The following is a 19,033-nucleotide window of genomic DNA, read 5'->3' as shown; positions in this document are numbered from 1 at the left end:
GTTGATAGAGCAGCTACTGGTCCAAGTTTACCCCGCTGGCGACAGCGCCAAAGACTTCCACCGCATGTCCCAAGTATTCCTGCACACCTTCGGCGCGAGATAGCATATCACTGCCTAACAGCAACAACCGCTCGACCTCGTGCCCTTCCCCCACGCCCTCTCCAACCACTACTTCGTACAGAGCCTTCATAGCTTTATCTTTGTCCCCGTTGGGCTTAAAATTTCCACTCGTAAATATCGTCAGCATCTGGCCCGCGATGGTGCCGCGGTAGCCCTCGGGCAGGGGAGTCTCCCCAACCAGGCCAACATTGGGCATGTTCGTGTTGAAGGTTCCCAGCACCACCGTCAGAGTCCGAACGTTGAACGGCGCCAGCTCCTTGGCGAGCACTTTCGTGAGACCTAGCAAGTAATGAGCTTCCATACCCGTCGCAGAGGGGTTTCAACTTACCGTCCAGACCCGCCTTAGCCCCTGCATACGGTCCCATGGTCTCTCGCCCATCCAACGAAGCACCGCTGCTTATATTGACGATGACACCGGACCGACGTCGCCGCATGTGCGGCAGCACCGCGCGGATCAGCCGCAAAGGACCGAAGTACATGGTTTCCATCTGCGCACGCACCTCCGCCTCGGTGGCCGTCTCGACGGGGGCAAAAATCGAAAAGCCTGCGTTGTTGACGAGCACGTCGATCTCTTCGCCGACAGCTTCTAGCTCGGTGATCACATCGCCGCTCGAGGGGCTGTCGACGTCCAGGGAAATCCATTTGCCGCCCTTGCTCTCGATTTCCTTCACCAGCCTAGGAGTCCGGGAGGGATTGCGCGACGTAGCGATTACTCGGTGACCGCCGGCTTGGGCAAGCCGCACCAGGGATAGACCGAAACCGGAGGAGCAGCCGGTGATGAACCAGGTGAGCTGTTTCTTGGGTGCGGTAGTCATGGTGATGGGCAACTTCGTCGAGAACAAATAGTCAGGCAGAGGGCGAAGAGAATTTGAGACGATTGTTGGATTACTATGAGTTTTCAGAAGAGCCATTCAAGTCGATACTTATAGCAGATCCCCAACATCTGACATGCAATTGTCATAACTTCACAACATCACAATACTACCTATGTCGGCGGAGTTAGCGGAGCTTACAGCTCTGTCGCCATAAGGTCTAAGTCCGCCTTTTCCCCCGGAGGCAGTGAGCAAAGCTCAATTCTTTTAGTGGCATGTTAGTCAAGATTCGGTTGGGCCATGATGTCAGTCAAAGGTGTGTTGGACATAGCTAGCCACACTGAGATCCCTATATGCCCTGACAGTCTGACTCCTGTTGTTTTTGGGGGGGGGGGGCAGTGGTAGTGTTCTCGTTGAGAACCCATTACTGTAGGTGACAATCCCTTTGTCCAGATATTCTGATTTTGATCCATTTGGGGAGGTTCTCAATCGAAGGCAGAGAGTGGGAGAAATTCCATGTCCGGCCAGTGAAGGGGATGGCCGGGTGGATGCCTGAGAGACGCGCCTGAAAGCCTGCCGAATCAGGCCACCTGGTGTCGGTCACGTGTGTGGGATGCAAAGCGAGCAAACACCCATGGCGACATCGGCTCAGTCTGGCATCTCTCTCTCTCTCTCTCTCTCTCTCTCTCTCTCTCTCTTCCTCTTCGATGTTTCCCAGCAACTTGAGGTGTCGTTCAGGCGTTGTTCAGGTCGTAGGCGACAATCCCGGATGTCATTACCCTCGAGAGATTCCGACACGGACGTGGCAGACCGTCCGCTGCTCCAGCATGATTCCGATCAAGATGAGAACGGGCCGGCAGGTCCTCAATCGGCCATAACACGCCGAATTTACATCTCTCACTTTCTCTCCACATGGAATTCCCGCGTGTTTGAGTTCGGGGCTATCTTGTACCTGGCCTCAATCTTCCCCGATACTTTGCTGCCCATGTCGGTCTATGCGCTCGCGCGAGCGATCGCGGCCATCCTCTTGGCTCCGGCGGTTGGACACTACATCGACACCGGAAATCGCCTGGCCGTCGTGCGGTTTTCTATCGGTAAATTAACCTGTGCTACCTTCTTTCTCCCCGTCGATTGATTGACCCTGTGATATCCCGCAGTGGCTCAGCGTGTGGTTGTGGCCGCGTCCTGTGCAGTGTTCTGGGTCCTGGCAAGGGGGGACCTGAACCTACGGGCATTTACGCCGTGGCTGCTGGCACTCCTGGCGCTGCTGGCTTGCGTCGAGAAGCTTTGTTCCGTCATGAATATGGTCTCGGTCGAGAAAGATTGGGTATCGCCCCCCGCGTGGGAAGAAAAATCGAACTATACTAACAGCTTCTCCTAGGTTGTGGTCGTTTCTCAAGGCGATGACATCGCGCTTCGAGGTAAATTGCAACTTTTCCGGGGTCTTAGTACTTTGTTTAAAAGCAGTCCGATTTCTGATTGTTTTTTTAGCGCTCAATTCGCAGATGCGCCGGATTGACCTCACCTGCAAGTTGGTCGGGCCGTTGATCATCGGCCTGGTCGACGGTCTATCCACCGAGATCGCCATCATCGTGAACTTTGGCATGAACATGGTGTCGGTTCCGTTAGAATATTACGCGATCGCTAGAGTCTACCACGCAGTGCCCGAGCTACAGCAGCCGAAGCAGTCTGCCGGAGACGTCGACAGCGACGTCGACAGCGACACTGAACCATCCCCACGACCGTCGTCGATTAGTCGCGGGATGGATGCCATCCGTGCACTTTTCCGGCAATTGCACTTTTACTTTGGGCACCGAGCATTGCTTCCTTCGTTCGCCGGAGCGCTCCTCTACTTCACGGTCCTGACGTTTGGCGGCCAAATGGTCACCTACTTGCTGTCGGTCGGCTACAGTTCCATGGCCATCAGCATCGCCAGGACGGTGTCCGTAGGGTTTGAAATCTCCGCCACGTGGATCGCACCAGCCGTGGCGGCGCGTATCGGCCCCATCCGCAGCGGTATCTGGTTTGTCAGTTGGCAGCTGTGCTGTCTGGCGGCAGCCATGTCGGCCTTCTGGACCGTGGAGTCTCCCATCTGGGCGGCTTCCAGTCTGGTGGGAGGGACGATGTTAAGCCGGGTCGGGCTGTGGGGCTTTGATCTTTCGGTGCAGATCATCGTGCAAGAAGTGAGCATGGCATGTGTGCGTGTGGTGGTTAAGATCCTCGCTGACAGTGACAAACTATCTAGGAGGTGGAACCGGCCTACCGAGGCAGCTTCTCGTCGGTGGAGGCGGCCTGGCAGAACGCGTTTGAGCTGTGCTCGTACGCCACTACCATCCTGTTCTCTCGACCCGATCAGTTCCACTGGCCCGTCACCATCAGCTGCGTCGCCGTCGCGATGGCCGGAGGGATGTATGCGGGATTCGTTCGCATGCGGCGCGGTCATCTGTTCCATCCTCCGCACTGCATCGCCATGCTGGACAAGCGATCGCGGCCGGATTATGAACACGTCTCAAGTCCAAGGACTGTCGGTCCTGTGTAGAGGTGGGAAAGAAACGGAGTAACTCCAAACCGAGAGGCGTCTCCAAATAGAAATGAAGTCTAGCACAGTGCTATATTCAAGTTTTCGAGAGATACATACCAACGGGTAGCAAGTAAGTGGGACCCATATATGAAGGTTGAATTTACTTTTGCCATCTGTTGGTTATCGAAAGCGTAGCAGTGGCTTGGGGCAGGGAAATATATACCTCGGCCGGTTTGTTTACTGAGATCGCGGAATAGCTTCGCTCGACGACAGCTTAATAGATACAACATCAGCTATGGTGAGCCATGATTCGCTAAAGTTGACTTAAATGTAAGAGCTCACATTATAATTGGTAAAAACAATTTTCATTCTACGCGAATTGAGAATCTCCAAAAACAACACATCGTGACCAACGGGCCAAAGGTTCTTCCGCTCCGCTCTCGCGCCCATTGTTCTTCTCGATCTTTGTCTTCCCATCCCCCACCCTCGTCCCACGGTCGCATCCCCCCAAACCAGGCGAGGTCCACTTCATCGCACGCCTAGTGAGAGCCCTTCCAATGAGCAGATTCGAAAAACAAAAGCAATGTTATTTTTCCAGTCTAGAAGTGCACCAACAGACTCCCCGCCAGGAGCTGCTGGCGATTTCAATGAATGAAGTACATACAAAAAGAAATTCAATCCACTGTTTTTGGCCCAGCCAATAGTCCAGATTCATAGCCCCATTTCGCTTTCATGCCATAGTCTCCTCGTCTTCACTGGGCTTGCCCCGTCTCGGTCGTCAGCATATTCCGCAGATACTCCTCGCCCACCGGCGCGCATTCGTCCACTCTCAACCGACCCAGATTCTGCCGAGTCTGAGCAGACTCCAGCGCGAACATATTGTGCCCCAACGCAAAATACTCCTTCAGTACCTCCCATCGAATTTGCGCGTCCGACGAATCATCCATCCGAGATACTGTTTCCAACCACTCCGCCACGGGCATGATGCGGCCCTCGCGATCGGACGGTGCGAGCAGGTGGCCCGCAAACTCGGGAATATGGGACACTGGGAGCGGAGACGGATTGCATAAGTGATGGATGGTTGCCTCCTTGGTTGTCTCCTGCGGGGAGTGAATTGCGCTCGTCGCCAACGCGTGGAATCCCTGTGTCAGGTAGTCCACCGGGATGAAGTCAGCGACGAACGGTCGGTCGGTCTGCGGTAGATCTGGCACCGCTGCGGCGCGCACCATGCTCAGGATCATGGTCCGGATGAAATCATCTTTGGGCTCCGGAACTCCTGTGGCACGATGACCCGTCGCGGCGGATGCCCGGTATATCGTGACGGGGAACCCGCGTTCAGCGGCCTTCTCCATCAATCGTTCGGCGACCCATCGTGATTTAAAGTATCCGAATCGGTTGCTTGCCTCGGGCGTGAAGTGTCCCGCGGTAACTTCGTTGGCGACCGTCTCAGGCGCAGTCCGTTGAGATGTGGACCAAGTTTGGAGATGAGGGACGGACCAGGTCGACAGGTGATGGACGTGCGTTTGCACGGCTCCCAGGCTGGCCAGCTCGATCACGTCGCGCACCGGAGAGACGTTCAACGTCCGGAGCGCGTCGTAGGATCGCAGCAGGGAGACGTATCCTCCCAGGTGGTAAATCGCCTGCACCCGACTGCCCAGACGGCGGAATTGCGCTGGCGACAACCCGAAACGAGGGGATTCCAGCGTTCCGGCCACGCACACGATACGAGATGCAACGATATCGGGACTGGGGACTAGTTGCCACAGCCGGTAAAGCTCGAACGCCCTTTCGACGTCGGAGTATTCGAGGGGGCTTTGCGATCCGAGAATGTAGACGGTGGAAATGCCGGGGTCCTGCAGGATGGTTGCGAGCATGTGAACGCCAATAAAGGAGTCGGCCCCGGTAAGGAGAATGGAGCTCACGTCGGAGGAAGCGATGCCAGGCGCCTTGGATGGCTGCAACTGCAGGTCTAGACTGGTCTCTTGCTCCCAGTCAACCTCTGGCCTCATCGCAGTGATTGGGGTTGGACTGCTCGCACCGCCCAAGATTTGCGCGATGCCGTGCGGTGTTGGTGCCTTGAACATGGGATTGAGCGCCAGCGGCCGTTTGAGTGCCCGCTTGAGGCGAGCCTGTAGCCGGACCAACAAGATACTATTTCCTCCGAGGGCAAAAAAGCTGTCACTGGGAAGGAACATGCGCTCCCGAGGGAGTTTCAACACCTCGCGGAAGCCATCCATGACCGCTGTGAGAATGCCATCCGTGTCTTCTCCATCGGCGTGCCCTTTCGTGGTTCGGTCTTCTTTGACAGCATCTTGTTCCACGGGGTAAGTCAGTTGTAGTTCACCGTGGAGGAGCTTTTGTCTGTCGATTTTGCCGCCAATGGTGACGGGAAGAGCCTCTAGAAACTGGTATGCGTTGGGCAGCATGTACGCATTCAGATGTTCAGCTCCGTACTTGTTCAGTCGGACAGCGAAGTCTGCCTCTTGTAGTCGGTCTAAGGGCTGCTTCGGCACAACGAAGGCGATGAGTTGACGGTCATCTCCGACACTGTCGTCGGCTGCGACCGTACGAGCGATCACAGCCAAATCGATGAGTCCAGCGCCGGTGGAATCCTTATTTGCTTCGATGAACAGACGATGCTCTACCTCTCCTAGATCGATTCGGTAGCCACGCAGTTTGATCTGCTTGTCGCCTGCGATTCTGCCGTGAAATTCGAGGTTGCCACCAGGAAGGAACCGACCGCGGTCCCCCGTTCGAAACATGCGCGTCCATCCGCGCTGTTCCTTGTCATCTGTCGAGCAAAATGGGTCTGGGAGGAAAGCCTTTTCGTTAGCCTCGGGGCGGTTGATGTATTTCAAGCCCACTTGCGCTCCTCCGACGACAATTTCGCCAACCAAGCCTGCGGGGAGGGGCTGGCCGCGGTCATCCAAGATGTAATGCCGAGTATTGGCCATGGGGAATCCGATGGGAATGTTGGTGGCGTTCTCGGCGGGCCGGTCAACTCGTTGAAGAGTCGTCTGGACTACTACTTCACTAGGGCTCCAAGTGTTGTATACGACGGCCGGGGTGCCCAAGTCGTAGAACGCTCGGGCGACACGGACGGGCAGTCTCTCGCCGGCAAAGTAGGCAATTCGATAATCCCGCAGACTCCGAAGCTTTTCAGTCGCATGCTCCATCAACAACGCAAACTGAGTTGGCGTGAAATAGGTGATCGAAACTTGCGATGCTTCCATGTATGCGGCCAAAGCGACCGGGTCCTTGCGAATGGCGCTAGATGCCACACATACACGAGCTCCGGCCGTCAGGGCCGAGAAGATTTGTACGATGGATAAGTCGAATGAGATCGAAGAGTGGTGCAGGAATCGATCTTGGGCAGTGAACTTGAAGTCATGGTGAAGGGTGCTCAGCATCTGTTGCGTGTTCGACTGAGTGAGAACCACTCCTTTGGGAGTTCCAGTGCTGCCCTGTTCCATTGTCAGCATGCCTATTGCTCTATTCTCATCCTGGACCTCCTAAACTTACCGAGGTGTAGATGACATAGAAAGGAAAGTCCTTTTCCAAAGGAACCGAAATGTTGGCAATGGAATGGCCGCTAGTCGGTACACCGGCAATTTCCAGCACAGTCGCAGAAACTTTGGACGTAAGCGACCTGGCGGCTTCTCCCAGCTCAGATCCAGCAAGAACCAAGGGGAGGTCTGAATCGCTGATCATGAAAGCGAGTCGCTCCGCGGCGAACTCTGGATCCAGGGCCACAAAACCACAGCCGGCGAATAGAACGCCCAACATGGCCGTGATGGCCTCGCGTCCGGGTCGGCTGAAGACTCCAACTCTGGATCCGATTTGGACCTCAGCGTTGCGAATGGCTGCTGCGATACCGCTGGCATCGGCAACTAATTCCCAGTAGGTGAGTTGTTGACCATCCCCAGAGGTCTCGATGGCGATGGCTGTGGGATGTTGTCGGGCCATATCCATTATACGATCGGCCACGGACTGGTTTTTCCATGTATTTTCTGTATGTGCCATGTTGAAGAATCTTTCCTTCAAAAGAGCCAACTCCTTGGGTCCAACCATGCCGATCTCTGCCACAGGTTGACGGGGATCGCGAATGATACTACTCATAAAAGCCACGAAATTATCGAGGAATCTCTCCATATCGGCTGCCCCGTACAGAGTACTAGATGATTCAAGACGCAGGTGGAGCCCCTTCGCCGGGTCCTCCAGTGCTTCTAGACCAAGTTCGCATGCGGTCGGAACGTCCTCACCCTGCACATCGACAATATCGAAGTCACCTGCAGAGTAGGTCGGCATGGTACCGTGGATTTGGTAATTGACGATGACCTGACCTAGAGGGAAATGCGCCGGGTTGCGTTCCAGTCCCACGGCATCCACAATGGCGTCAAAGGGCAGCTGCGAATGAGCCAGCGATTTCATGATTTGATCTTTGATTTGCTTGAGAACATCGGCAAAAGTGCCGGTAAGATCTGCCGCGCAACGGACAGGCACCACGTTCACGAAGAAGCCCAGCGTATCGTTCACCGCCGGATGAGGACGATTTCCGTCGACCATGTGAAGCGTCATGTCGTCTTCCTGTCCGTACCGGTAGAGGAAGACTCGGAAAGCAGCCATTAAGAACTGGGCTGGCGTGACCCCCAACCGCGCGCAGATTCGTTTCATCCGAGTTTGCAGAGTATCCTTGAGAGTTGCTCGGTGGATCTGGCGTTGGTAATCATTGAACTCGGGTCGAGCCGTCTGAGCGAACGGTAGCAATTTCATTGGGACTGGGGGCTGTTGGTACTCGTTTCTCCAGAACTGCACGCTTGATTCCATCTCCTTGGATTTAAGCTGGGCATTGTGCCACTGGCTGAATTGCGCGTAGCTGACAGACGGCTGTGCCACACCGTCGAGATTCGATTCGCGGCGCAGGCTGTCATATAGGCCGGTAATCTGTTCGAGGAATGACTGGCTGCTGCCACGGTCGATACAGATGTGATGGAAGATGAGCACAAGAGCATACTCGGCATCCGCCAATTTGGCCAGTGTCACCTTCATGACCTCGCCGGACTCAATATCCAGTGCCTGTCGCCTCATACCGGCGACGTGCTGCTGAAGACCGTTTTCGATGTTAATAGCTTTGGAGAGGTCTAACACGGGCAGGTCGACTGTGCAGTCATCCTTCACTTCCTGCTGAGAGAAGACATCTCCCTCAAAGTAGGCCGTGCGCAAAATTGCATTTCGACGTTTGAGCTCCTCGATGGCCCGTCGCACGAGGTCTGGTTGAGGGTTGCCTTTGATGCGGAAAATGGTAGGTAGATTAAGGAAAGACGGATCTTCCGCCATGTTATGAGCAAACCACAGACGGCGTTGGAAAGTGGACATAGCCACGTCTCCACTTGATTGTAGCCCGTCATCGATAGATGCGCCGATAACCTCCGGCAACGTCGCACGAGAGACCTCCGCTGCATGAGATGAAGCAGCCTCCCCTTGTTGGGTGGCTGTTTGCTCCTCTGATGTGCCCAGGACAATCATGCCAGCGACCTTGTCGACCAGAGCCTGGATGCTTCCACTGTTCAAGACATCAAACATGGCTATCTCGACGGCGACAGTTTGGAAGAACCACTGGCGGATTTCAATGGCAACGATGCTGTCCAGCCCATAGTCCGACAGGCTTCGGTTCGGTTGCAGCGTTGCCTGGTCCACTGAAAGCACAGCTGCGATTTTCTCCAAGAAGCGTGCAGTGAGAATTTCGTTGCGGGTGGCTTCATCTGAGGCCTCTTGTAACTGCGCCATCAGATTCTTCTGAGCTCCACCACTGAAACCGGAACCGGCGAAATCGTGGTTGGCATAAAGGTTGATGAATCGGGGCTCCGTGGCCCAATAATAGTCAGGACGACGAAGATTGACACCTGTGATGATCTGATGAGCGTCTCGTCCGCGGTCATCGGCAATACTGAGCCTTTCGCCAGAAACGGCTGCCTCGATCTGGGCGAACAGTTCCTCTTCATTGACGGCATCGTAACCGATACGCTCCATGATGGTCTGTAGTTTGGCGTCTTCGGACACAGCTCCAATGCCAGTGATCATCCCCACATTCATGGTTGTACCTGCCAATCCGATGCTGCGTCGGTAGGCGCAGAGTGCATCCAGATAGGTATTGGCAGCGGAGTAGTTGGCCTGGCCCTTGGATCCGAGAACTGCGGAAACGGAAGAAAAGCAGACGAAGAAGTCGAGGTCAATACTTGACGTCGCCGAATGTAGATTGAAGGTGCCTCGGACCTTGGGGTCAATGCAACGCTGCCATTGAGTGAATCCCATTTTGTCAAGAGGCCCGTCTTGCAACACCATGGCGGCTTGGAAGACTCCGGCCAAACGTGAGGCTCCAATTTGGCTCACGGCTTCTTGGACAAATCCAGCGTCGGTGACATCACCGCGGAAAACAGTCACATTAACGTCTCGTGCACGGAGCCAGTCCACGGTGTCTCGAGCATCTCTCTTGTCAGCGCCGGAACGAGCTAGGAAAGCCACGTTGCGGGCTCCCCGTTGGAAGAGCCATTCGCTGAGGCGGCGCCCCAGGCCTCCAAGACCACCGACAAGGAGGTATGTCTTGTCAGGCAGGAAAAGCTGGCGACGACTGAATTTCGTTGGTTCGACGAGGACGTGATCGTCGGCGCTAGGGACTAGGACAATCTTCCCAATTGTGGTGCCCATTTGCAGCATGCGGAATCCCTTCTGCGCCTCAGAATAGGATAGCTCCGTGATGGGCTCTGGTGGCTGGATCTTGCCGTCGTGAACTAAAGCACAGGACTCTTGGAACACCCGGGCTCCTAGTGACTGGTTTTTCTCAAACACCGTGATCATGTCCACACTCGCGAAAGAGACATTGCGTCGGTACGGATCCATTGGGATGCGGCTGTTCTGATGGATATCTCGTTTGCCGATCTCCACAAATCGTCCAAAGGGCGCCAGTGATTGCCAGGTCGCATGTAATAGAGGACCGGCAAGAGAATTCAGAGCTACATCCACTCCCTTGCCGTTTGTCAAACGTTGCACGCCTTGAACGAAGGAGTCATCTCGGGAAGAAAGGATCTGAGATTCCTTAAGACCATATCTAGATATGAGCAGGTCACGCTTAGAGGGAGATCCCACGGTCGCGATGATTTCTGCCCCGATGTTTTGCGCAATTTGAATTGCCATCTGGCCGACTCCACCGGCTGCAGAGTGGATAAGAACGGTCTCTCCGGGTTGGAGACGTGCGGTATCAACCAGCGAGTAATGGGCCGTGGTGAGAACCAAAGGGATTGCAGCGGCGATGCTGAATGGAATTTCACCCAGACGATAACAGAGACAAGCCGGATTACGCACCACTGTCCGGTGAGCCCCTTGTCCCGGACGCCAGGCGACGACACGGTCTCCGATGGAAAATGCACCGGAAACATCGCTTCCTTTACGCAGCACAATTCCTGCGCATTCGTCTCCAAGCTTGAAGTCGTCAATGATACCCATGCTGGCAGCGATGTCGCGGAAGTTGATGGCAGAGGCTTTGACCTCGATCTCAAGATCGTTCGGTCCGAGAGGTTCGTTCAAAATTTCTGTGTCATCCGCAAAAGCCAGAGTTTCCAACAACCCCGGACGTCCAATTCGGAGGGCCAGGGGCCTGTTTGGTTGATAAAGCGGCTGGATCGTCGCTTCAGACCCAACTCCGTTCGGGATCCTAGCGTTTAGCTGATCATGGGCCACCACTCGAGGAATGTAAAGAATGCCATCGCGCTCAGCAATCTCGTTCTCGTCAATGGAAACATCCAGCATCTCGGAGGCCAGCCTAGCAGCCTGAGTTGGGCCGGAATCCGGAGCGATGTCAAATACCACAAGGCGGAGGTCAGGGTTTTCACTTCTCGCTGTACGAGCAAGACCCAAGATTAGCGCCTGCTCCGGCGAGGTCACGTCCATAAGACCTCCTCGGGTTACCCAGACGATATTGCCCGTGCCTTTGGTGAGCAGTGCTTGTGCTGCGTAGAATTCGGCATGACCACTGGCGTTCGCATCGAAGTACAGCTGAGACCCAAGACTGGCTAGCACAAGGACATTGTGAGCGATTTCGCGACTTGTATCGACAAGTGAGAGGAAGTTCCGACGTTCTGTTTGGAAGGATCCTTGAGTTTCGATAGCCCTGGCAAATGCCTCAATTTCGGGTGAAGACTGCGTCGGCATAACAATGGTGAGAGGCCTCGCATGTATTCCATTGGTATGTGGCTTCTTCTGCCAGATCTGCACACCACCACAATCCCCAACCGAGCGAAAACCGGTGGGACTCTCTGCGGAAGATTCACCCAATAGTATATATCCTTGATCAGAGACTCGGTCATGCATCGAGCTTTCGGGGATAGTTGACACTATGACCAAATCAAACTGTTCCTCCTCATCCTCCGCGGCCGTGGCAACGCGGACAAGACCGTTCCACCGCTGAACGATTTCATCAAATGTGGATGCAATGCTGGGGTCTTGAGGGGAGATGACCAACTGGCTAAAATTGCGTCGCTCGCCGTCAGTGCCACGGAGGCTCCCGAGGACCTCTTCTGTCGAGGCAACTGAAGGGCTGTAGTGTAAAATCTTTCTGTTTGGAAATTGATGAGCATACAGCTTGACAAGGGCTGGGATGCCCTGCAATTTACGAGCACCGCTGTTGTTGAACTCGAGGGAGCTGATCATGGGCTGCCACTCCGTCCCAAAGAATAGAGATCGACGTCCGTCGTCAGCCGAATTGGCACCAAGGTTGGTTAGCTCGAGGCCTTGAATCTCGATCAACCCCTGGCCGTTCTGGTCCTCCATGCGGAGATCGTTTGTTGCTGTCCGGGGTCCGGCCACATTTGTCTCGACCGTGACTTGGCCCTGGAAGCTCGTCGAACCTTTCCACGCTTCCAGAAGCCCAGAAATCTTCATGGAGCGCACAAAAGTTGGAACGTACGGCTCCTTAATTGTCCGGCCTAGCTTGCCCTCAATTGACGCAAATACAGGATGGAATGCAGCATCCAAGAAAGCCGGGTGAACAATGCAGAGATCACTGTTCTCTCGAGAGAACAAGTCTGGCTGCCAGGAGATTGGTGCGGTCGCATTTCCAAGTCCACTGTCGATGTTTCCTGACAGAAGTTGAAATGTTTTGCCGTATTGGAGTCCCATCGAGTGAAGACGATGGTAATATTGCTCGCGCCCAACGCAGCGGAAAGTCTGCGCTCCCACGTTGGATTCATGGTCGAAGGGGAGAGCTTCTGGGTCCCCTAGCTCCGCTCTAACCATTCCAGTGCAATGCTCACGTTGATTGCCGGACTCGTCGATCGAGAAAATAACAAAGTTATTCCACGTGGATGACGAGGTCTTCGCAGACTCCACAACAGGTGACAACTCTACAATCACCTCAGTTCCCACCTCATGGTCGCTCACTACGAGCGCGGATTTGACTGCGGCTCACATTAGGTTCAAAACATCTATCTGAAGGAGTGTGGATGTCGACTTACCCGAAACATCTGCTAGCGAAATAGTTTTAATGCCACCGGCCAAACCACGGCCAAGGCGAGCAGCAGCCTCCATAGCCATATTGATGTATCCGGCACCTGGGAAGACTACTTTCCCGTCGATGGAATGATCTACCAACCAAGACATCTCTGAGATACGCAGGAAATTTCGCCACCGGGGGCGGTTAGCAAGTGAACCTGGTATCGGCGCCCCCAGGATGCTGTGTCGAAAGGGACGGAGGCGATGCTCTTTGATCACACGCGTCTCACCCCAGTATCGCTCATGATCCCATGCATAACTTGGCAACTCGAGCGATGGGTTGGGGAGATTAGGGCTGACGAGTTTCCCGGAAGAAACCTCAATGAAGTGGTTCCGGTTGACCTCTTCTAGATGCACAGGATAGCCGAGCGCAAAAAGTTGACCGGCAGCGGTAAGAAGGCTCTCATAAGCGTCTTGCTTGCGATCGAGCGTCCCGATGTATGGGATCTTGAGTTTCAAATGATCATTTGTCTGGTTGGCAGGGCCTTTGAGGGCCGGGTGAGGGCCCAATTCGACCAGAATGTCGACATTCTGCTGGTCTTCCTCGTCAAGAACGGTCTCCGTCAGAGCATCGGAAAACTTGACCATTCCCGTCATGTTGGCCGCGAAGTATGCAGGGCCCATAGCGCTGGGATCTGCTTTCCTACCGGTCACACTAGACACCATTGACGCGCTTGCGACCTTATTTGCCTTGAACCCCGGGTATTTAGCTAGAGCCTGCTCGTATCCTGGGGCCAGGGGATACATATGGTGACTGTGAAACCTGCGAAGAGTCAGTGCATTGATATGATTGAATGAGAGAATACTGGGAGACTTACGCCTGTGCGACCTGCAGACGCCTGGCAAACACCTTCCTTTCGCTTAGCTTCTCATGTAGCTCTGCGATTGCATCACTATCACCAGACAGGGTGAAGCTGGACGGGCTGTTCATGGCGGCAACTGCAACGCGCCCGGCATAAGGCTTCAGCTCGGCGTCTACCTCGGCCTCGGTCATTCCAACCGCCATCATGGCGCCAGGAATGCTGTCGGGAGCAGCGGCGCCGCTACCCATGTGTACACCACGGTAGTAGGCGGCAACCAAAGCGTTCTCGAACGAGAGAATCCCAGCAGCATAAGTAGCAGCTAGCTCTCCACTGCTGTGACCGACTACACTCGAGGGTCTGATTCCCCACTGGGAAAGAACATTGACCAGCGCTAGCTGGATGGCAGTGCAAATCGGTTGCGAATACTCCGTCTGACCCAGTTTGGTGTCGTCCTTATTCCGGAGCAGCTCTGTAACAATCGACCATGACGGTCGGTGCTCGTCAAGTGACTGCAGAATCTGATCGCACTTCTGCAATGATTGGAGATAGAGAGGACATTGCTCTATCAGAGCCCGTCCCATTCCGAACCACTGCGCGCCTTGTCCGGTAAATACAAACCCAACTCGCGGAACAGCTCCCATTTTGCTTTTCCATTGAGCCGCCGGAATTGGTTCCTCCAAACTCCTCACGAGTGATTCTGTGCTCGGGCCAATTGCGAAAGAGCGGAATCGGTGCATCGTTCGACGTTGAGACAGAGCCATGGCAAATACTTCGGGGCTCACCTTCACATCACTCTGGAGGTATGCTGCAAGCTTGTCTGCCATGAGTTTTCCTGCTTTCTCGGAGTGCGAGGACAAGGGCACTAGGTATGGTCTCTTTTGAACCATGTGCACAAGGCTTGCGGGCATGTCATATGCGTCAGGAAGCGGTACGGCCGAGGTGTATTCTTCCAATATAACATGGGCATTTGTCCCGCCGTATCCGAAGGAGTTGATCGATACACGTCGGGGGATCTCGCTGTTCTTGACCTTCCAATCCTTGGGGTTCGTCGGAATCTCAAGTTTCCAGTTTTCAAACTCAACGTCCGGGTTGGGAGCGTGAAAATGCATATTAGGGGGAATGGTCCTCTTTTCGAGAGCCAGCGTGGATTTAATCAGTCCTGCCACCCCCGAGGCACCCTCAAGGTGACCAATATTGGTTTTGATTGAGCCGACGAACAGGGGCTCTTTGCGCCCGGGCGAGAACACATCGCTGATGGCTCTCAATTCTCGAGGATCCCCGGCTTTGGTGCCAGTGCCGTGGCACTCGACGTAGGTGGTGTCTGCCGGATCCAGCCCGGCATTCTGATACGTGCTGCGAATGAGTGCCGCTTGCGCTTGCGCAGATGGGAGGGTAATTCCCTGCTTGCGACCGTCATGATTGACCCCAGTTCCACGCACGACGGCGCGGATGGAGTCCCCACTGGCTTCCGCTTGTCGCTGACGTTTGAGAACCATGGCGGTGATTCCCTCGCCGCGAACATAGCCGCTACCCGAAGCGTCGCCGTGGCGGCAGCGCCCATCGGTAGACAGCATCCCCAAGTCTGTCATCGTGATAAAGATATTGGGATCAAAATGCAATGCGGATCCAACGACAATCGAAAGATCAGCCTCACCGGCCCGAAGGGACTGGGCACCCATGTGGAAACAGACCAGCGATGAAGAGCAGGCTGTATCAATGGTGGCACTGGGGCCGTGAAGATCGTAAAAGTACGAGATGCGGTTTGCCAGAATTGAGTTTCCAGTGCCGGTGACAGTGTACTTTGGATAATACTCGAGATCCTTGGTGGTCATGGCGTTGTAGTCGTTGGTGAAGCAGCCGCAGTACACGGACGTCTGCGAGCCTTGGATCTCGTCCAATGTGATACCAGCTGATATTTTTGTCAGGGTTTCCATCTCAAACTAGCGTCGATTGCAACTTACCATTTTCTAGCGCTTCATAGACAACTTCGAGCAACAAACGCTGCTGGGGGTCCATGGCCGTAGCCTCTTTGCCGGAGATGTTAAAAAAGCCGGCGTCGAACAGCCCGATGTCTTGATCAAGGAAGTAGCCATATTTGGCATTGGTCTAGCAGCTTTTAGCAACAGGCCTTGGTAAGGTTCAGGGTATACCCAGGGAATACAAACCGAGCCTTTGTGCGTGCCATCTGGATGATAGAAGGCATCGACATTGAATCGGTCCGCGGGCATCTTCCGTTGTAGATCAATTTTGTTGATGAGGTTATCCCACAGCTTTGAAGGAGATGATGCACCGGGGACTCTGCACGCCATGCCAATTACACATGGGCGGTCGGCGGCCTCGGTCTGGCTTTCCATCTGGGGTGGCTCGCCGGAAACCCCTTTCGTAGATTCGGATTGTGAGGCCTTAGGGTGCTCGAAATGCATCGACATTGTGGGCTGAGAGTCAGTAGAGGAAGGGAGTTTACCTGGAGAGTCTTTTTTCCTGCACCCGATTATCCTACAAGCCAAAGCGCGCAACGAGATTAAAGTTATGGCTCTAACCACCTGATTTATACTGAGCAAACGAACACTGATTTTTGAAAAGATTGACAGGAATCCTCGCCTTTCATATTATGCTACAATGCTCTACAACCTCCGTTACTTTCTCAATGATCCAGCTCGGATCAGCAAAATCGCCGCAATTCAACGGATCCAGCGATATGACGATCTACCGATCTGTACCCACGGAGAATTTTGAGTGCTGCACATTCTTATTTCAAACATAAAGGTGGTTTTTTCGGTTCGGATACAAGGAAGTAAGCAAGCATATCGGAAGGAATACGAGGCGCTAACGATGCATATCAGCACCCATGTGGCCGGACAGGATGCTCCGTGATGACTTCCGTTCGGAAACGGAGGCCTAAATCGATGATCACTCTATATTTATCTGCATGCTCATAATACTACGTTACTAGTTGCCACCGAGATGAAGATCATCCCGGGGCCACATGGTTAGGCCCCCGTCAGCCGTCCATTGCTGCAGCCGCTTTTTCAATGTCTGAGGGTGCTACGAGACATTCGTACTCAAGAAATTGTAGGTAACTCAAGGCCGTTTAGGATCATGCGTCGTAATTTGCCTCTTGCAGGGCTTTAGGCTCAGCCTTGAGGATCTCATAATGTCCTATCTGCAGGAAGCCCCTCGTGGCCCATCATAAAAAGTAAAAATGAATGAAGTGGTTCTCTTGTATTCTATTGACTGGATACTCGTTGATAAACCATTTTGAATCGCATCACCTTATGGACCAGTATAAGCAGGCAACGCTTGACAGTCCAGCCGAACACACTAATCTTTTCCATGCTACAGACACATAATATAACTAGAGCCTAGAATGGGCGCATACGAACCTTCTCTTCCGCGGAACTAATTAATACGAGAATGGGGGCTCTTCTTCCGCTACTCTGACATATAAAGCCTTTGTTGAGAAAGCTGGCCGGGTTAGTATCTTCCAGATAGTATCAATCCCATCGTCATCTGTCTTCTGTTTCCATTGCCATTGTTCGCAACCATGCGGATTTCTCTTGCCATGTTGGCTTTAGCCGCCACCACCTGTCTTGGCCAGGAGACCTCTTCTCGATCCAGACAAGCCCAAGATCTCTACAGCTGTGTTTCTAAGATCTTCTCCACAACGGCGTCTCAGCGCATCGTTCGCCCCGCGGACGACACCTATCTGGACGCACGCCTGGGCGAGAAAATCCAGTTTACCGAGTTTCCGCTGTTGATCGCCTACGCAGAAAGAGCAGAAGAGGTCGGCAAGCTGGTGGAATGTGCCAGGAAGGCTGGCGTGAAGGCTGTTCCTCGCTCTGGTGGCCACAGTTTCACGGCGTTCTCTTCTCTAAACGACACTCTTGTGATTGATATCGCCCATATCAACGAAGTCAAGGTTTCCCGGGATCGTCGCTCGGCCACTGTAGGCGCGGGAATCCGCCTGGGCGCTCTCTATACCGCCTTGAACGAATATGACACGTCCTTTATAGGGGGAATTTGTCCCACGGTCGGACTGGCAGGCTTCATCGGATCCGGGGGATTCAACATGCAACAGCGAACCCAAGGTCTAGGAGTCGACCACGTTCTCGCGGCCAAGGTTGTCACTGCAGATGGAAGGACTATCGTTGCTTCCCCAAAGTCGCATCCTGACCTGTTCTGGGCCATTCGTGGGGGCGGCGGTGGCACATACGGCATCGTGGTGGAGTTTACGCTGTCTCTGACCAAAGTGCCTCGATCCGCCATGCTGCTTCTGAGCTGGAACAACACCGAGGCTCGCTTCCCTGTTGCCCGCCGATTTCTGGACTGGGCTCCGAAGCAGGAACCGGCGTTCATGTCACAAATCAACGTTTATCACGACACGGTGCAGGTGATAGCCATGCATTACGGCCGGTCGGCGCAGGACCTACGTGGTCTCGTTAATGCGTCTGGCTTATTGGATATTGACCATCCCGAGGTGGTCATTGCCGGCGGTTGTAATGTTGACAACGCTCGGACTTTTGGATATACAACCATGGACTGCTTACCCGACGACCAGGTGGACGCATCAATTCTCAACGTGGTTCCCGATCCATTCACTCAAGTGGGCAATCATCCTCAGTTCCAATACAATGAGGAACGCAAGTCCAACACTATAGGCCCGGCAGCACCCTGGGAGCGCTTCTATCGACTGAGTAAGTCTTTCTTTGTACAGAAGAGCCGTCCGCTCAGTGATGAAGTACTTCGAGGTGTCGTGGGCCGTATCGGCCAGCTGGATGAAGACAGTCAGATCTGGGGAGAGTGGCACTCGTGGAATATTCCGCGCAAGACCCTCGGCAGCAAGAATGCTTTCCCATGGAGAGAAGAGGCCTACGCTCACCTGGAATTCCAAATCCACGGATCGGAGAACCAAACCCAGCAACACACCTACGAGAATTGGTTCGGAGAGTTGGAATCCTTCCTACGCCCTGCGGTTGGCCCGGCGAGCTATTCGGGCTACATGGATGCAGACATCTCGACCAACCCTCTTGTCTCCTATTACGGAGACAATGTTTGCCGTCTGATCTCGATCAAGAAGAACTATGACCCAGAGGAATTTTTTACCAATCCATTTTCCATTCCTGCATCGGTGCCAAGAGGAATCCAGTGCTAGAGATTGGGCTGCCAGGCATGTGGCCTGTCCATAAGGACGACCATTGTATATAGTCGAGAATCCAGTCTATCACTCTTCTACA

At 54.1% G+C, this 19,033-nt stretch overlaps 4 protein-coding genes across 4 annotated transcripts; 2 read left to right on the top strand and 2 right to left on the bottom strand.

Moving 5' to 3' along the window:
• Positions 1 to 13: 13 nt before the first annotated feature.
• Positions 14 to 935, bottom strand: KD926_005501 (putative short-chain oxidoreductase; the record flags this gene model as incomplete). The annotated part of the gene is made up of 2 exons (XM_053098704.1): positions 14 to 399; positions 449 to 935. 2 exons carry the CDS (start codon positions 933 to 935, stop codon positions 14 to 16), a joined length of 873 nt encoding a protein of 290 aa, XP_052957404.1.
• A 766-nt stretch (positions 936 to 1,701) lies between these two features.
• On the top strand, positions 1,702 to 3,471 carry KD926_005500 (putative iron-regulated transporter; the record flags this gene model as incomplete). The annotated part of the gene is made up of 5 exons (XM_053098703.1): positions 1,702 to 2,026; positions 2,090 to 2,244; positions 2,314 to 2,353; positions 2,424 to 3,115; positions 3,178 to 3,471. The coding sequence occupies 5 exons, from the start codon at positions 1,702 to 1,704 to the stop codon at positions 3,469 to 3,471; spliced, it is 1,506 nt and encodes a 501-aa protein (XP_052957403.1).
• A 734-nt stretch (positions 3,472 to 4,205) lies between these two features.
• Positions 4,206 to 16,228, bottom strand: KD926_005499 (putative LovB-like polyketide synthase; the record flags this gene model as incomplete). Its single annotated transcript, XM_053098702.1, has 6 exons — positions 4,206 to 6,917; positions 6,976 to 12,902; positions 12,960 to 13,759; positions 13,815 to 15,708; positions 15,761 to 15,905; positions 15,965 to 16,228. 6 exons carry the CDS (start codon positions 16,226 to 16,228, stop codon positions 4,206 to 4,208), a joined length of 11,742 nt encoding a protein of 3,913 aa, XP_052957402.1.
• A 1,115-nt stretch (positions 16,229 to 17,343) lies between these two features.
• Positions 17,344 to 18,951, top strand: KD926_005498 (FAD-binding domain-containing protein; the record flags this gene model as incomplete). Its single annotated transcript, XM_053098701.1, has 1 exon — positions 17,344 to 18,951. The coding sequence occupies one exon, from the start codon at positions 17,344 to 17,346 to the stop codon at positions 18,949 to 18,951; it is 1,608 nt and encodes a 535-aa protein (XP_052957401.1).
• Between the last annotated feature and the right edge of the window lie 82 nt (positions 18,952 to 19,033).

The sequence above is a fragment of the Aspergillus affinis genome (assembly GCF_023601865.1).
Source record: "Aspergillus affinis strain CMG 70 chromosome Unknown NODE_27_length_306053_cov_87_951578, whole genome shotgun sequence".
Lineage (NCBI taxonomy): Eukaryota > Fungi > Ascomycota > Eurotiomycetes > Eurotiales > Aspergillaceae > Aspergillus > Aspergillus affinis.
Note: the sequence above shows the minus strand (reverse complement) of the source record. Positions and strands in the feature narration are given on the sequence as shown.